This window comes from Bactrocera tryoni, chromosome 4 (genome assembly GCF_016617805.1).
Source record: "Bactrocera tryoni isolate S06 chromosome 4, CSIRO_BtryS06_freeze2, whole genome shotgun sequence".
NCBI lineage: Eukaryota > Metazoa > Arthropoda > Insecta > Diptera > Tephritidae > Bactrocera > Bactrocera tryoni.
Genome location: NC_052502.1, coordinates 19,789,123 through 19,802,348, shown reverse-complemented (window position 1 = coordinate 19,802,348; position 13,226 = coordinate 19,789,123). Strand labels below are relative to the sequence as shown.

Sequence of the window (13,226 nt, the reverse complement as noted above, 5' to 3'; positions counted from 1 at the left end):
TTGTATATTTTTTTATTAATTTTTATTATTTATAACAAAAATGCTGGATTAGCTGCAAAGAAAAAATATAATTATAGAAAAAAAAAATAAAAAATAGAATTATAGAATAAAATAATATAGAGTATAATAAAATAAAAAAGAAATAATAATAGAAAACGTAAAATAAAATTAAATTAAGTTAAAATAAATTAAATTAATTTAATTAAATTAAATTAAAATAAGTTAAATAAAATTAAATTAAGTTAAAATAAATTAAATTAAATTAAAATAAGTTAAATTAGTTAAAATAAAGTGAAATAAAATTAAATCAATTTAATTAAAATGAAACAACTAACTAAAATAAAATACATCAATTAAATAATCTCAAATTTTCTAATAGCTTTCATATTTCATATTTGTTTGAAAATTTATATAATTCAGTTAATTCGTTTTAGTCATACTTTTATTTGTGTGTTATTGAGATTCATAATTTTACAATTGTTATATAATTAAAATTAACAGTTTTCAAAGCCATTACCGCTACATTCTAAATATTTGTCTATAAATGGAAACGCCCTCCCCTGCTTATAAATATATTTTTGGTTACTAAAATCGGATTTATTATTTATTTATATGCATGTATATATATATTTATATCTTTTTAGTGTTTTGTGGAATTATATTATTATAATTAGGTTATGTAAAGATTGGTGTTTTTAATGCCTTAAAGGCATTTACCTAAGAATTCAAAGCTACCAAATATGTACATTTTATGTACAAATATTTTCAATCTTGCATATATGTATGTTTGTGTGTATGTATATGCAAGTAGATTTGTAATTTTTACAAGTATGCATGCATAAAAGTACAATTTATCGATAAATTGTGTGTACTATGTACATTGTATATGTGTGCAAGTATGTACTATGCAATTATATATGTATGTAAGTGTGTGTATTTATGTATGTAAAATTGCTGAATATGTTCATTTTGCCCAATCAATCTTTTTTTCATCCAAATTTTATTAAAATTTCTTCACTAGCACCAATTAAAAATGTTTTTATGTCGTAAATGATATTTGTCATGTTGTGCTATGTTATACACACATACTCTTGTTGTATATACTATAAATGATTTTATTTTGGTTTCACTTGCAAGTCATTGAAGTAGATATGTTGCTCTAGACTACTAGGGAAATGAAAAGGTAGAAAAAATTAAATTGTTGATGTTCTAAAAATAAGAATTGTTTTTTTATTTTTCCTTAAAAATGTGTAGAATTTTTTTTCAGTATGGCTATAATAATTTCAAAAGGCCATAAATGCCTGGAAATGTAAATTTTTTGCATTATTATTATTTTTGTTCGAAATGTTTGAAAATATTTAATTATTATTATCATTTATTTATTTTTTTTATTTCAATTTAATTTTGTTTTTGTTTTTATTTTTATTAATTTTAATTTTATTTTTTTATTGTTATTTATTAGTTTTTGTTTTTAAATTTTTTTGGTTAGAAATGTTTGAAAATATTTAATTATTATTACCATTTATTTATTTTTTAATTTTTAATTTAATTTTTTTATTATAATTATATATTTAAATTTATTTTTTATAAATTTTTGTCTCTTACTTATTTTTCGTTAAATTTATTTCCTTGTGAGTTTCATATATGTATATTATCGAGCCGTTAATATTGGTATATCTATATGTACATATGTATGTTAATATTAGTTTGAAAATGAGAACCTGGCATATATTGTTCATTGGTCTATATACACCTGCATCAGTTTTAGCTATAGTTGAATTATATAATTGCAGTAAATTTCTAGATTTTCAAAATTATTATCAGTTTGCATTAAAGATATTTTTATAATATTATTGTTTTAATTTTTTTTTTTTAATTAATTAATTTTTTATGTACATGTATGTATATTTTTACATAACCTTCATAAGTATTTACAAATATAACTACGCAGGAGTCATATGTACATATTGTAGTTTTTATTAAATTTTGCTAAATTTTATTTTTTCACAAATTTGCCCGGATTTATATATTTTTATAGTTTTCATATATTCAAAAACTATTTTTATTTTCACTTTTTTATAATTTTTTCTTAATTTTTCTAAAGGTTTTAAATTTCCTTTCATTTTTTTAAATTTTTAGTTTATTTATCTGAATATTTAAAACTTTTCATTTAAATTTTTTTTATTAATTTTTTCATTTAAATTCTTTCTATTTTCTTAGATTTATTTTGGTATTTTTTATTTTTTCACACATTTACACAGATTTATGTGTTTTATAATTTTATGTATTCAAAATTTATATTTATATCCCCTTTTTTATATTTTTTAAATATTTTTAATTTTTTTGAACTTTACAATTTTCAATTTTAATATTTTGATTCATTTATTTGAATATCTAAAATTTTTCATTTTCATTATTTTAATTTTTTATTTATTTTAATTATTTTTATTATTTTTTTATTTTTTCATAAATTTATATTTTTTTATAATTTTAGTGTATTCAAAAATTATTATTATTTACAGTTTATTTTTATATTTTCTTCTTAATTTTTTTAATATTTTTAATTTCCGATCTCCTTTAAAATTTTTAATTTTATTATTTTAATTCATTTATATGAATAATCAAACTTTTTCATTTTCATTATTTTCATTATTTTAATTTTTTCATTTTACTTATTCTAAATTTTTTTATTACTTATTATTTATCTTTTTATTATAATTATTATTTTTCTCATATTTGTTATTACTTTTTATTTATCAACAATCTTTATTTGAATTTTAATATATTAATTTATTTATTTGAATATTTAAAATTATTAATTTTCATTATTTAAATTAAATTTTTTCATTTTAATTATTTTTAATAGTTTTCGTATTTATTGTTTATTTTCTCATTTTAATTATTATGATTTTTCTTACATTTATTTACAATTTTTCATTATTTTATATTTTTTATTTTAAATCTTTTTATTATTTACTTTTTCATTTCAATTATTTTAATTTTCTTATATTAATTATTACGTTTTATTTTTGTTTTTTTTTAATATTCAGTTTTTATTATTTTTTATTCATAAATTTTTCATAATTTTCCCACTAAGCTTGTTTTTACCCTCTGCTCTAATTTATTGTTATATTGAAGTATGTAAAAAAATGTGCTAAATCCATATACTTGCATAAATATTTATGTATGTATGTACATATATGTTAGCACGTACTACATATAGCTTAGTAAATATGCGCGAATTTTTGCGCAAAAATTTGTTAGACCACCACCGACAGCGACTTCCTGCTCTACTACTCTACAGACACACACACACAGCGACAGACACACGAATAAGGCGCTTTCCGTTTCTACTTTGTTTCGCCACATTTTGCTCTCAACACCTCTTCCGCGCTTCACCACCACCAACCACCATCTGTGATTTCGCCTTTCGCTTGAAGTTATAAATTCAAAAAGCTATTTGTTATAACTGTAAACACTATGGTGGAGACGGCGAGTGGAGTGATGCGATGCATCGATGCAGTGCTATTGCCAGCCAGTATTTCCGCCCGCTTTCGCATGCGTTCCTAAAGCGGAAGAGAAACACAACAGTATGTATGTGAATGTGTATGTGTAAATAAAATTGGTTTTACTACTCTAGACTACTAAACAAAATCTATGTATATGTAAAAAAGTGAATAAAATATTACCTGATATTTATTATCCTCTCCGGGCGGATCTAAACACTCGAACTCACAACAGCGCTCGCCTACACGGAAATTTTTACAGAACTGCAAATAAAAATTATAAGTAATTGCCATTATTAACCCTTTCTGTATGTATGCGTATATATAATAATTTATTTACATAGGGTGGATCACAGTAGATGGCCTTGCACCAAAGTGGCTCTGAGTGATAGCAGACACATAGACTGCAGACGCCCGGTCCGGGCACATACAGCATGCCATGATTAACGGAATTACCCTGGAAATCAATGCAGTCCTCTTCGAGGGCAGCTGTGGAGTGAAATATGAATATTTATGAAATCATTTTTAATAACAATAAGTTCATTTCTCAAAATATTTGAGATTAACATAAAAACACTATAATGAAGCACTGAAGAATGAACTTCTTTGGCCACCATAAGACAAAACGAGACGTTGTAACTTATTTATAGAAGAAAGAATTAATATAAACCGCAATTACTTTTACATAATAATTGTGATATTCAAGTCCCTATAATCTACAATAGAACCTATTGACGAGATATAGAGTTCCATAAAGAAAAATTTTGTCAATGGGTTTAGGATGATCAAACCTTTTATCTATGCTTGTTAAAACACGATTAGCTGACAAAATTTTCAGCAGAACATCGAAGTTTTATTATCACCTGAATGGAAATTATCAGGAGCTCTGATGTCTTCTCAGGATTTACTACTGGATGACTGGACTTCACGAAAGCTTGCTGAGCTTTTTTGCAGTCTGTAAGCTCTTCCAGTTCGAGATAAACTACAACGGGATTAATTAGTTCACATCATCTGCGAACATCATAAAATGAGTTATTTGTAGAAAGGAATTGAATAATAACTTCAACAATTCCGGTAGGGTGAAGCCGGCAATATATAGCACTACTGTATTACATGGCTATTGAGAGAAATCCGGGGCCTGGGGATGATTTTCATGAATTGTTAGACAAAAATATGCACAAAAACTATTGCAGAGGTTTAGCCTCCCCTGAGAACTCCGGACCTCTCTCCTTTACTGTTTAACTACAATAATGAATGAAAATGAAAAAATATCGAATCGATCCTCTCAGACTTTAATACACCCGATGATGACGAGAATATCAACTATTACTCAAAGCGAGTCTTAAACAAATAAGCTCTTTTGAATATTGTAAGATAAATGCTCTTCCGCGCCGTTAGGTCTGCTTTCTCCAGAATGGATGAGGAAGCGAAGCAAATGGATCTGGCAGTGAACGAAGGCAAAACGAAATATCTCCTATCATCAAACAAACAATCGCGGCTAGGCTCCCATGTCACTGTTGACAGTCATACCTTCGAAGTCGTAGATAATTTTGTCTATCTTGGAACTAGAATTAACACCAACAACAATATCAGCCTCGAAATCCAATGCAGAATAACTATTGCCAACAGGCAATAGTCTCTCGACGAACAAAAACCAAACTCTATAAGTCACTCATTATTGCCGTCCTGATATATACATACATAGTTCAGAGGCATGGACGATAGCAACATCTGATGAATCGACGTTACGGGTTTTCGAAAGAAAGATTTTGCGGAAAATTTATGGTCCTTTGCGCATTGGCTACGGCGAATACCGCCTTCGATAGGACGATGAGCTGTATGAGACGACATTGACATATTTCAGCGAATTAAAAGACAGCGGCTACGCTGGCTAGGTCATGCCATCCGAACGGACAAAAATACTCCAGCTCTGACAGTTTTCAACGCAGGACCCGCCAGGAGAAGCAGAAGAAGAGGAAGACCATTGGAAAGACCAGGTGTAGAATGTAGGAATTCTATGTATGGCGTGACATCGATTCCATAGAACTTATACGAGTATTTTTCGTAGTACGATCTTTTAGGCACAACAACTGATAATTACAACAACGTATGTTTTTTGGGATTTTGAAAAATTCTTCCTTATCAAGTTGAGAGGAAACTTTACTGACTTTGCGTCACTAACTTATTGAACTGTATCTATATTAAATATTGAAATGATTACAAATATAATTACAATCAATACAGGAAGCACCTAATAATAAATACGAGGGTCAACAAAGGTGAGATTCACTTATCAAACAACAAACTGAATTGTGTACGATCCGGTTAAAGTTTTCAAAAACTGCGCATGAAGCTAAACTGAACTAGATTACAGTTACAATACGTCAAAAATAATCAACACCACTCACTGATGAAATTATAACACACGATCTGTCAAATAACTGTGGGGAATGTGCGCCTGCTGTGCTTCCAAAGTTTAAGGTCAACACACATATTTTTTTTCCTTTTGCGCACTTTGTTGTCAGTTATCTCTATCTGGGGAATGCTTTCGAATAATAGGCAATTTCTTGCCGCCATCAACAAGCCGTTAAGTTGCTTTGACACCAACAACTCGGCCAGCCACTGCACCATGGAGTATTGAGTCAATTTCAAACGTCGAACAGACAACCGAAGCGGCGTTAGACTGTATGAGCGCATGCACAAAGCAACGGTGGGAGGGCGACACAACATGCTGCGACGTGGAGTGAGGCGTGGCGTGGACCACATCTGGTTAATGGTGTTGACAAAATGACAAACAAAATCAGCAAGCGAAAATTGGGTGAACGCGTTGAATGAGCAAAACGAATCCTGAGAAGCGTTGCTTTTTCAATGCATAAACAAACACGAACACTAATACATATGTGGCACACACACAAACACACACACACACCCTTTCATGCAAGTGAAAGCCATTATCTGCACTTGTTTATGGGAGGCAAATGCATTTCCGTTGCGAATTAGACGCCTTGCACGTGTTTGCTTTCGACTGCTGGGTGCAGTCAGGAGCAGGAAGGATGTGTCAAGCGGCAGACTTGACGCGCTCTTGCTCTCTCGCAGAGAGCGCGCTCGCTACCCGCACGACGTATTGCGCAAACGCGGCGAAAATCGCACTTTCGCTCTCGACCGCACGGCGGCTCGAACTTGGTTTGGTTGCAACTTTTACTGTTTTACGCTGTTGTTGTTTTTGCTTTCCTTATTTTCAGCTTGATGTTTGCCGACCAACCAATAAATAGCCACATGCAGCCGAGCAGATGTTCCGCGTTCGCTTGCATCCAAGTGCTGGTGTTATCGGCGCAAATTAGGTGGGGGTAAGGCTTAATGTGAAATGTGGAGGCGCTCGGTGCACACCACACGTCCCACGTCCCCCTATTTGCCCGTCGCACACGTTCAATTACATAGTGCCCGCGGTGAAGGTGATGTTTTACGTAGTCACCCGTTGGCTTGTCTCAGCTTCGCCCCGTTGTGCCGTTAATGCGCTTGTTGTTGTTACGCGAGATTTTGCTGGTGTTGCATGCATCACCTCTGTCGCTGTTGCCCTGTTCATAGCCTAGTGCCGTCTAGTTGGTGCTGCTGTTGGCGTCTGCTGGTCGCATGCACCTTCGGCCGCCCTCAGCGTCGCCAGCATGCCGCTGATTGTGTGCCAAATTGGAAGGCGCATAGGTCGCGGTTACTCGGTTAGTTAGTGCCGCAGTTGGTTGGTTTTCCGTCTTCTTCCACATTTAAGCGTATAATGGTATAGTCAGACTTTATATTATAAATTGACGCGGTATTCATTTTGGCTAAATTTCATGCGAAGTCCTTGATCTTGTAATTTAAGATGTCCTCAGTTGAATTTATGAGACTTTCAGTTTTAACCGGCCACCGGCCACAATTATTGAGTAGTTACGGATGATGTCCCTTCAAATGCCACAGAGGCAATACCAAATGCCGCCTCTAAAGAATTATTATCAAAGATTTAGCATTGCTTGTGATGAGTCCAACGGTTTAAAAAATGATATTCGACCGAATTTGACTTCGAACCGGAGTTCTGAGTAGTAGCAGTGAGATCCACAAATCACTAATAGAAAATTTACACAAATTTTCCTAGTTGACTTTTCAATCGGCCCGTCTGGTCTTTTCTACGAATCTAGTGAGCGCATGTTAAAATATAAACGAAGTCTATTCAGCTGACTGATAAGGCTCTACAACTCTTTCATCAGGAGTAATCCTCAAAACAGCTGTTTCCTTAGCAGAATCTTTATCATCATTATCAGGTTGGCACTACAACAGAGTGTCGGTTCTTTCGTACCGAAAGAGTTGACCTCAGAAGGCTACTCGAATCATTAAAGTGTGTTTAAAGTAGTAGTCCAAAAGCTGTGGAGCGATATTGGCACCGAGCTCAGGGAGTCATTGGGGATTATAATGCGGATGACCCGCCAGGGAAGCGCAATAACGTCTCATTATTAAGGGCCTCGGTGCGAGTGGGGATTTCCTCGTCCCTCTTACGGTATCCTCTGTGACAACTGGATCTAACGATGTTTAGTATAAACCGGACAATAGCTAGGACTCATTATAATGTTCAATATGACTCGAGTTAAAGCCTTCTTTTTCTTTATTGGCGTAGATACAGATTACGCGTTTATAGCCGAGTTTACAGCGCGCTTGTCGTTCTTCCTTTTCGCTGTTTGGCGCCAATTAGAGATTCAAACTGTACCCAGGTCCTTCTGCACCTGGTCTTTGCAACGGAGTGGAGGTCATCTTCATCCTCTGCGTCCCCCGGCGAGTACTGCTTGAGAGAGCTTGAGTGTTTTCATTCATCCGGACGAAATGAGGGGCTTGTAGAGTTTCGTCTTTGTTCGTCGAGAGAGTCTAAGTCTTAAGTTAAGAAGTATGACAAAATATTAGTAAACCTCTAGTGATTTGGTAATATATTGCTTGTGTGGGCAGAGCCAAACTTACACAAAAGTATGGCAGACCTTAATGGAGAACAAAAAAGGTGTTCAAAATCTCTTAGTCAACTAAAACCACTTGATTGTACTGCGGCTTTTTCCTAGAGTTAGAATTTTTACTCCCACTCTCAAGTCGTCTAGGTCTCTAGTATTCTAAATTTATTAATTTTCGTATTCAAATTTGCTTCACTCTTAAATTTTAAACGTTTTCACAATATTTTGAAAATTTCTTCTTTCCGTAACTGCGGCAATTGCTTGCCTTTCTCAACTGCCACCACTGCGGGTGCTTGAGTAATTGTTTCTTCTCGCGGAAATTCAGAACAAAATACTACCATATATGTATGAAGCACCCATACTTAGTAATGCTAACTGGTGCCCCCATTTTTTCTCTGTTTGGTTTACCTACTTTCTTCGTCTCATTCTTAAGGCTTTTGAATAATTAAAACCGCGTACTGTTTGTCAGTTGAGCGACAGCGCAGCGCAATTTCAGTAGCTTGACTCGGCACATATGAGAGCACTCACCTAGTCACTCGTACTCCCATGTACCGTTATAGATAAATACAAGCAAATGCGCGAATTTATGTATGTATGTTTGTTGTAGAGGGCTTTATGTATTAGTGCCATAAGTTGACGTGGGTTTGCTGCTGACGGATGATGGCGTGTCTCGAACCTAAAATAACTTATGGATTGCTCCTAAAAGTGGGCAAAGATATATGTATGTATATGGTAAGGCCTGGGGCTGCTGCCGCTCCTGCGTGGTGGCAAAGGAAATAAGTTAACGGTGGAATTATGTAGTGTTGGCTGTTACTATGTCAGCCGCGGTCGTGTGCAGCGCCATTGAGGCATACATAAGTCCCGTTAAAAGTATGAGATGAATGTCGTGTTGCAGTAAAAAGTTTCACTTTTATATCTGTGGACTTTTACATATATGTGTGAATGTATATAATATATGTATATACATATGAATATTTATATGAGTGTGTATTTCATGCGTGCACGATTTTTCACAACCGAAATTGAAAGATTCGTTGGAAAGAGATAAGTAAAAGTGAAAGGATTATAAAAATGTGAGGAAATATGACGAATTTCGCTAAATTAATTAAAAGGTTGTGTACTAATTACATCACATTTTTGCGAGTTGCTGCATGAAAATATTAAGAAGACATGCGAAGCTGCCAGAAATTGTTTTATTATTGTTGAAAATATGATAAGGACTTAGATTAGCCAAACTAGATCAAGGTGCGTCGCTCCAAAAATGCGCCGAAACCGAAAAAAAACAAAAATTGCTGAATGCACTGAAGTCCATCCCAGCCGAGGCTTTTAACAAGTGTATGAGAAATTGAATTAAGCGTTGACATGCTTGAGTTAGTCCAAAAGGAGCCTTTAATAAAGGGTTATCCATAATATTGCAGCATGCGAAAGAACATCCTTTGGCATTTACTTTTTCATGATTATCTCTTTCAAATATTGATCGCGGCTGCGTCTCAAGCTAAGTCCAATTTTCGATAACGGTCGAGCGTTTCGACTGGTAACAAGCGAATTACACCGTTGGTGTTATGCTCCAAGACCCGAACCGAAGTATTCACTCAATAAATACACTGATTGATGCAATGTGCGAGAAGTAGAGCCGTCTTGTTGAAACCAAATGTCGCCGAGATCACGAACTTCACCTTCATCAAATAGTCGGTTATCATGGCGTGATAACGTTCCATTGGACCACAAACCACACCAAACCGTTGTTTTTTCTGGATGAAATGACAGCTTTTGAATCTCTTCAAGTTGCTCTGTGTCCCAAATGAATGATCTCCTTGGAACTCTTCAGGAGCCCTTAAAGCGAAGCGATGTCGCGTGGGAAACTCGAGTGGTGATCTGCCAAAACAAGGATATTGAAAAAAATACCTCTTCCTGGATCACCTGTAATATCAAAAACATCGTCGAGAATCTGCTTCCTATGTATTTGAATTGACGGCAGATATCATTAAAATAAGACTTGTCGAAATCGACATTTCCAGCTCCCATATACGACTTATACGTCTACGGTTGACTTTATACCGATCGAGGTCTGAAACCCATTATTTTTCCAAAGCATGGCCTGTATCTATCTGTATCTCGTATTACAGGGTTTGTTCGGAAAGTAATAAGACTGAGTCGATTTAAAAAATTTATTAAGCCAATCGTTACAATTCTTTAAAATAATTTCAAAATAAGTTCCTTCTGCATCGATGCAGCGCTGCCAGCGCGATTTTCAAGCATTGAAGGCGTCATGGAAGGCATTCTCCGGAATAGCCTTGAGAGCCGAGGAACTTGGATCCCTTCTGTCGTCTTAAAGTGCTTGCCTTTCGTCGGCCTTTGTCTCGGGATCATACTCGAAGATCCATGAGTCGTCGCCTGAAATCACGTTATTCAAAAATTGAGGGTCACGTTCACACATGTTCAAGTTTTCTTGGCACACTTTCACTCATAGCAATTTCTGGTCGTCAGCGACGAGCGCACATCTTGCGCATGTTAAAGTGCTCTATCACATTGTCATGAACCACAGATTTTGATAAATTTAACATTTGGGCAATTAAACGAATACTTAGTCGACGGTCTGAGTTCAAAACTATACGCACTCGAGTCACATTGTCGATGTTTGTCGAAGTCGCAGGTCTCCCAGCACGGTCTTCATCAGCGACCACTTCCCGGCCCTCCGAAAAGGCCTGGTGCCACCGAAACACACCACTTCTTGCTAAAGCAACATCTGGGTAAGCCTGTTTGATCACATCAAACGTCTCTGTCTCAGATTTACCGAGTTTAACACAGAATTTAGTCGCATACCTCTGCTCTAACGAACGCTGCATTTTCGGTTTGCACCACTCAAAGAGACAAGTCGCGCGAAAATGTTTGTCCTGGCTCTCCAGGCTCTCTGAGACAACTGACCGGCCGCAGCTCGTTCGTTAGCTGGGAACGTCCTCTATCGCGCACACTCCGAAGTACAGTCGCGGCGGAAGAAAATAGGTCCTATTACTTTCCGCGCAAACCCTGTATATAATTCGGTTTCACTATATAGCCTTAGATAGATAAGATTTCGTACCATAAACTGCCCATACAGTTTTTAAGATTGCTTGACTCATTATTGTTTGAGCACTCATTAAAGATGGACACTAGCGAAGAGAAAATGAGTTACCTTTTATAGTTCTTATTCGAAAACGACGAAAGCGCCAGTCAGGCGGCAGAAATTCTGAAAAATGTTTAATAGCAACAAAATTGATATTTCAAAAAGATTTTTGAAGCGGTCTGTTAATGGTGATGAAAAATGGTTCACTTGCGGCAACATCAAGTGAAAATGTTAAAAAGTATTGACGGCGAGGAAGATTTGCTATGTGTCTGGTGCGATTGGAATCTTCTATTATGTATAGCACTTCCTCGATCAAACTTTTGTCACCTGTACCGTCAGCAATAGGACAGAATAAAGGGAGTAATTGGCTTGTAGCGACCAGCTTTGGCCAATAGGTGAGGATATGTGTTCCATCAGAATAGCGTCAAGCCATTCACACAGTGGCGTAGCTACAACTTCGGGCGCCCGGGGCCAAGAATGTTCTGCCGCCCTTTATCTACCTACCTACAAGTTTCATAAGGTGGTTCGAACAAAAGTGATTTTTTACAAAATATCTTCGATATTAAGTGTATAAAATTTAGGAACTAGAAGCCACGCAAATTCTGAAGTTCCAAAATTCTCGCAATACGGTTTTTGAGGAAATTGATAGTAAATTTACAAGACGTATTAAAAGCCATAGAAAAAACCCATTCTCGCCCTATATCTTGTACACTTTTGACACAATTTTCAGGAATTTTTGCCCGAATTAGAGTTCTTAAATAACATTTTTGAAAATTTGGAGAAATAAAAGTATTTGTTATAATACATTCAAAGCATAGGGTAACTGTGAGAGTGACACGTCGCTAGACAAAGCTAGAAAAGTGCATCTTTAAGTTCTATCACAATTTTTAAGAAAGATATATGCCAAAAGATATAAGACAAATTCAAAGACTGAAGAGTATTCGAGTAAAATTTTTCATTGTTATTCAGATTATTACATTGTGAGTATACAACTCTTTATCCTTTATAATAAATTCTGTAAAAAAATTTGTTGACGTATTTTTCTGAATAATAAAAAACAGCTGAGATCGTTTTGCCGCCCCTAGGACTTCGCCCCCTCCTAGCTACGCCACTGCATTCACATTAATAGTTAAGCTCTGGGAGCTTGGTATGTATCCAACTTTTAATTTAGACTTGGTACCAATTAATTACTACCTGTTCCTTTTTTTGGTTCAAAATTTTGCTGGTGAAAAATGCACCCCAAGAAAAGCTTAAGGAAATCGACTATTTTCAATACATCGCATGAGCTGGTTCCAAAGGGAACTTATTTATAAAAAAAAATATCATTTTCGCAACAAAAAATCTTCCGATAATTTTTATTTTTTATAAGTGCGTCAATTAATGGTTGATTCATACAATAATTCTCCACTCAGCTGCAAAAATAAACCTTTGCAGCTGTCAACACCAGCCTACACAATTAATTTGCGCTAACAAGATTGCGATTGTGTGTACGTAAATCCAATTAATCGATTTATTTTTGTATTTAAACACTCCGAAGTGTAACGGTTTATTATTTGCGCCGCATGAGCTTGCCTATTGTCTTCTCACTTTATGCCCACCGGCAGGCGACAGCCGTCAGCCGCAATGCAGGGGCCAAGCGGGAGCAAAGCGGGGTGT

General features: G+C 34.9%; 1 protein-coding gene across 11 annotated transcripts in view; it reads right to left on the bottom strand.

The window, feature by feature from the left end:
• Positions 1 to 3,041: 3,041 nt before the first annotated feature.
• LOC120774769 overlaps positions 3,042 to 13,226 on the bottom strand; it is a 29,551-nt gene continuing 19,366 nt past the window's right edge. For all 11 annotated transcript variants that reach the window (XM_040104533.1, XM_040104531.1, XM_040104534.1 and 8 more), the window contains 3 exons: positions 3,847 to 3,995; positions 3,690 to 3,770; positions 3,042 to 3,566 (listed from right to left, as the gene is read on the bottom strand). In XM_040104533.1, coding sequence (XP_039960467.1) covers positions 3,441 to 3,566; positions 3,690 to 3,770; positions 3,847 to 3,995 — 356 coding nt within the window. In that variant the 3' untranslated portion in view covers positions 3,042 to 3,440. The remainder of the gene's footprint in view (positions 3,567 to 3,689; positions 3,771 to 3,846; positions 3,996 to 13,226) is intronic.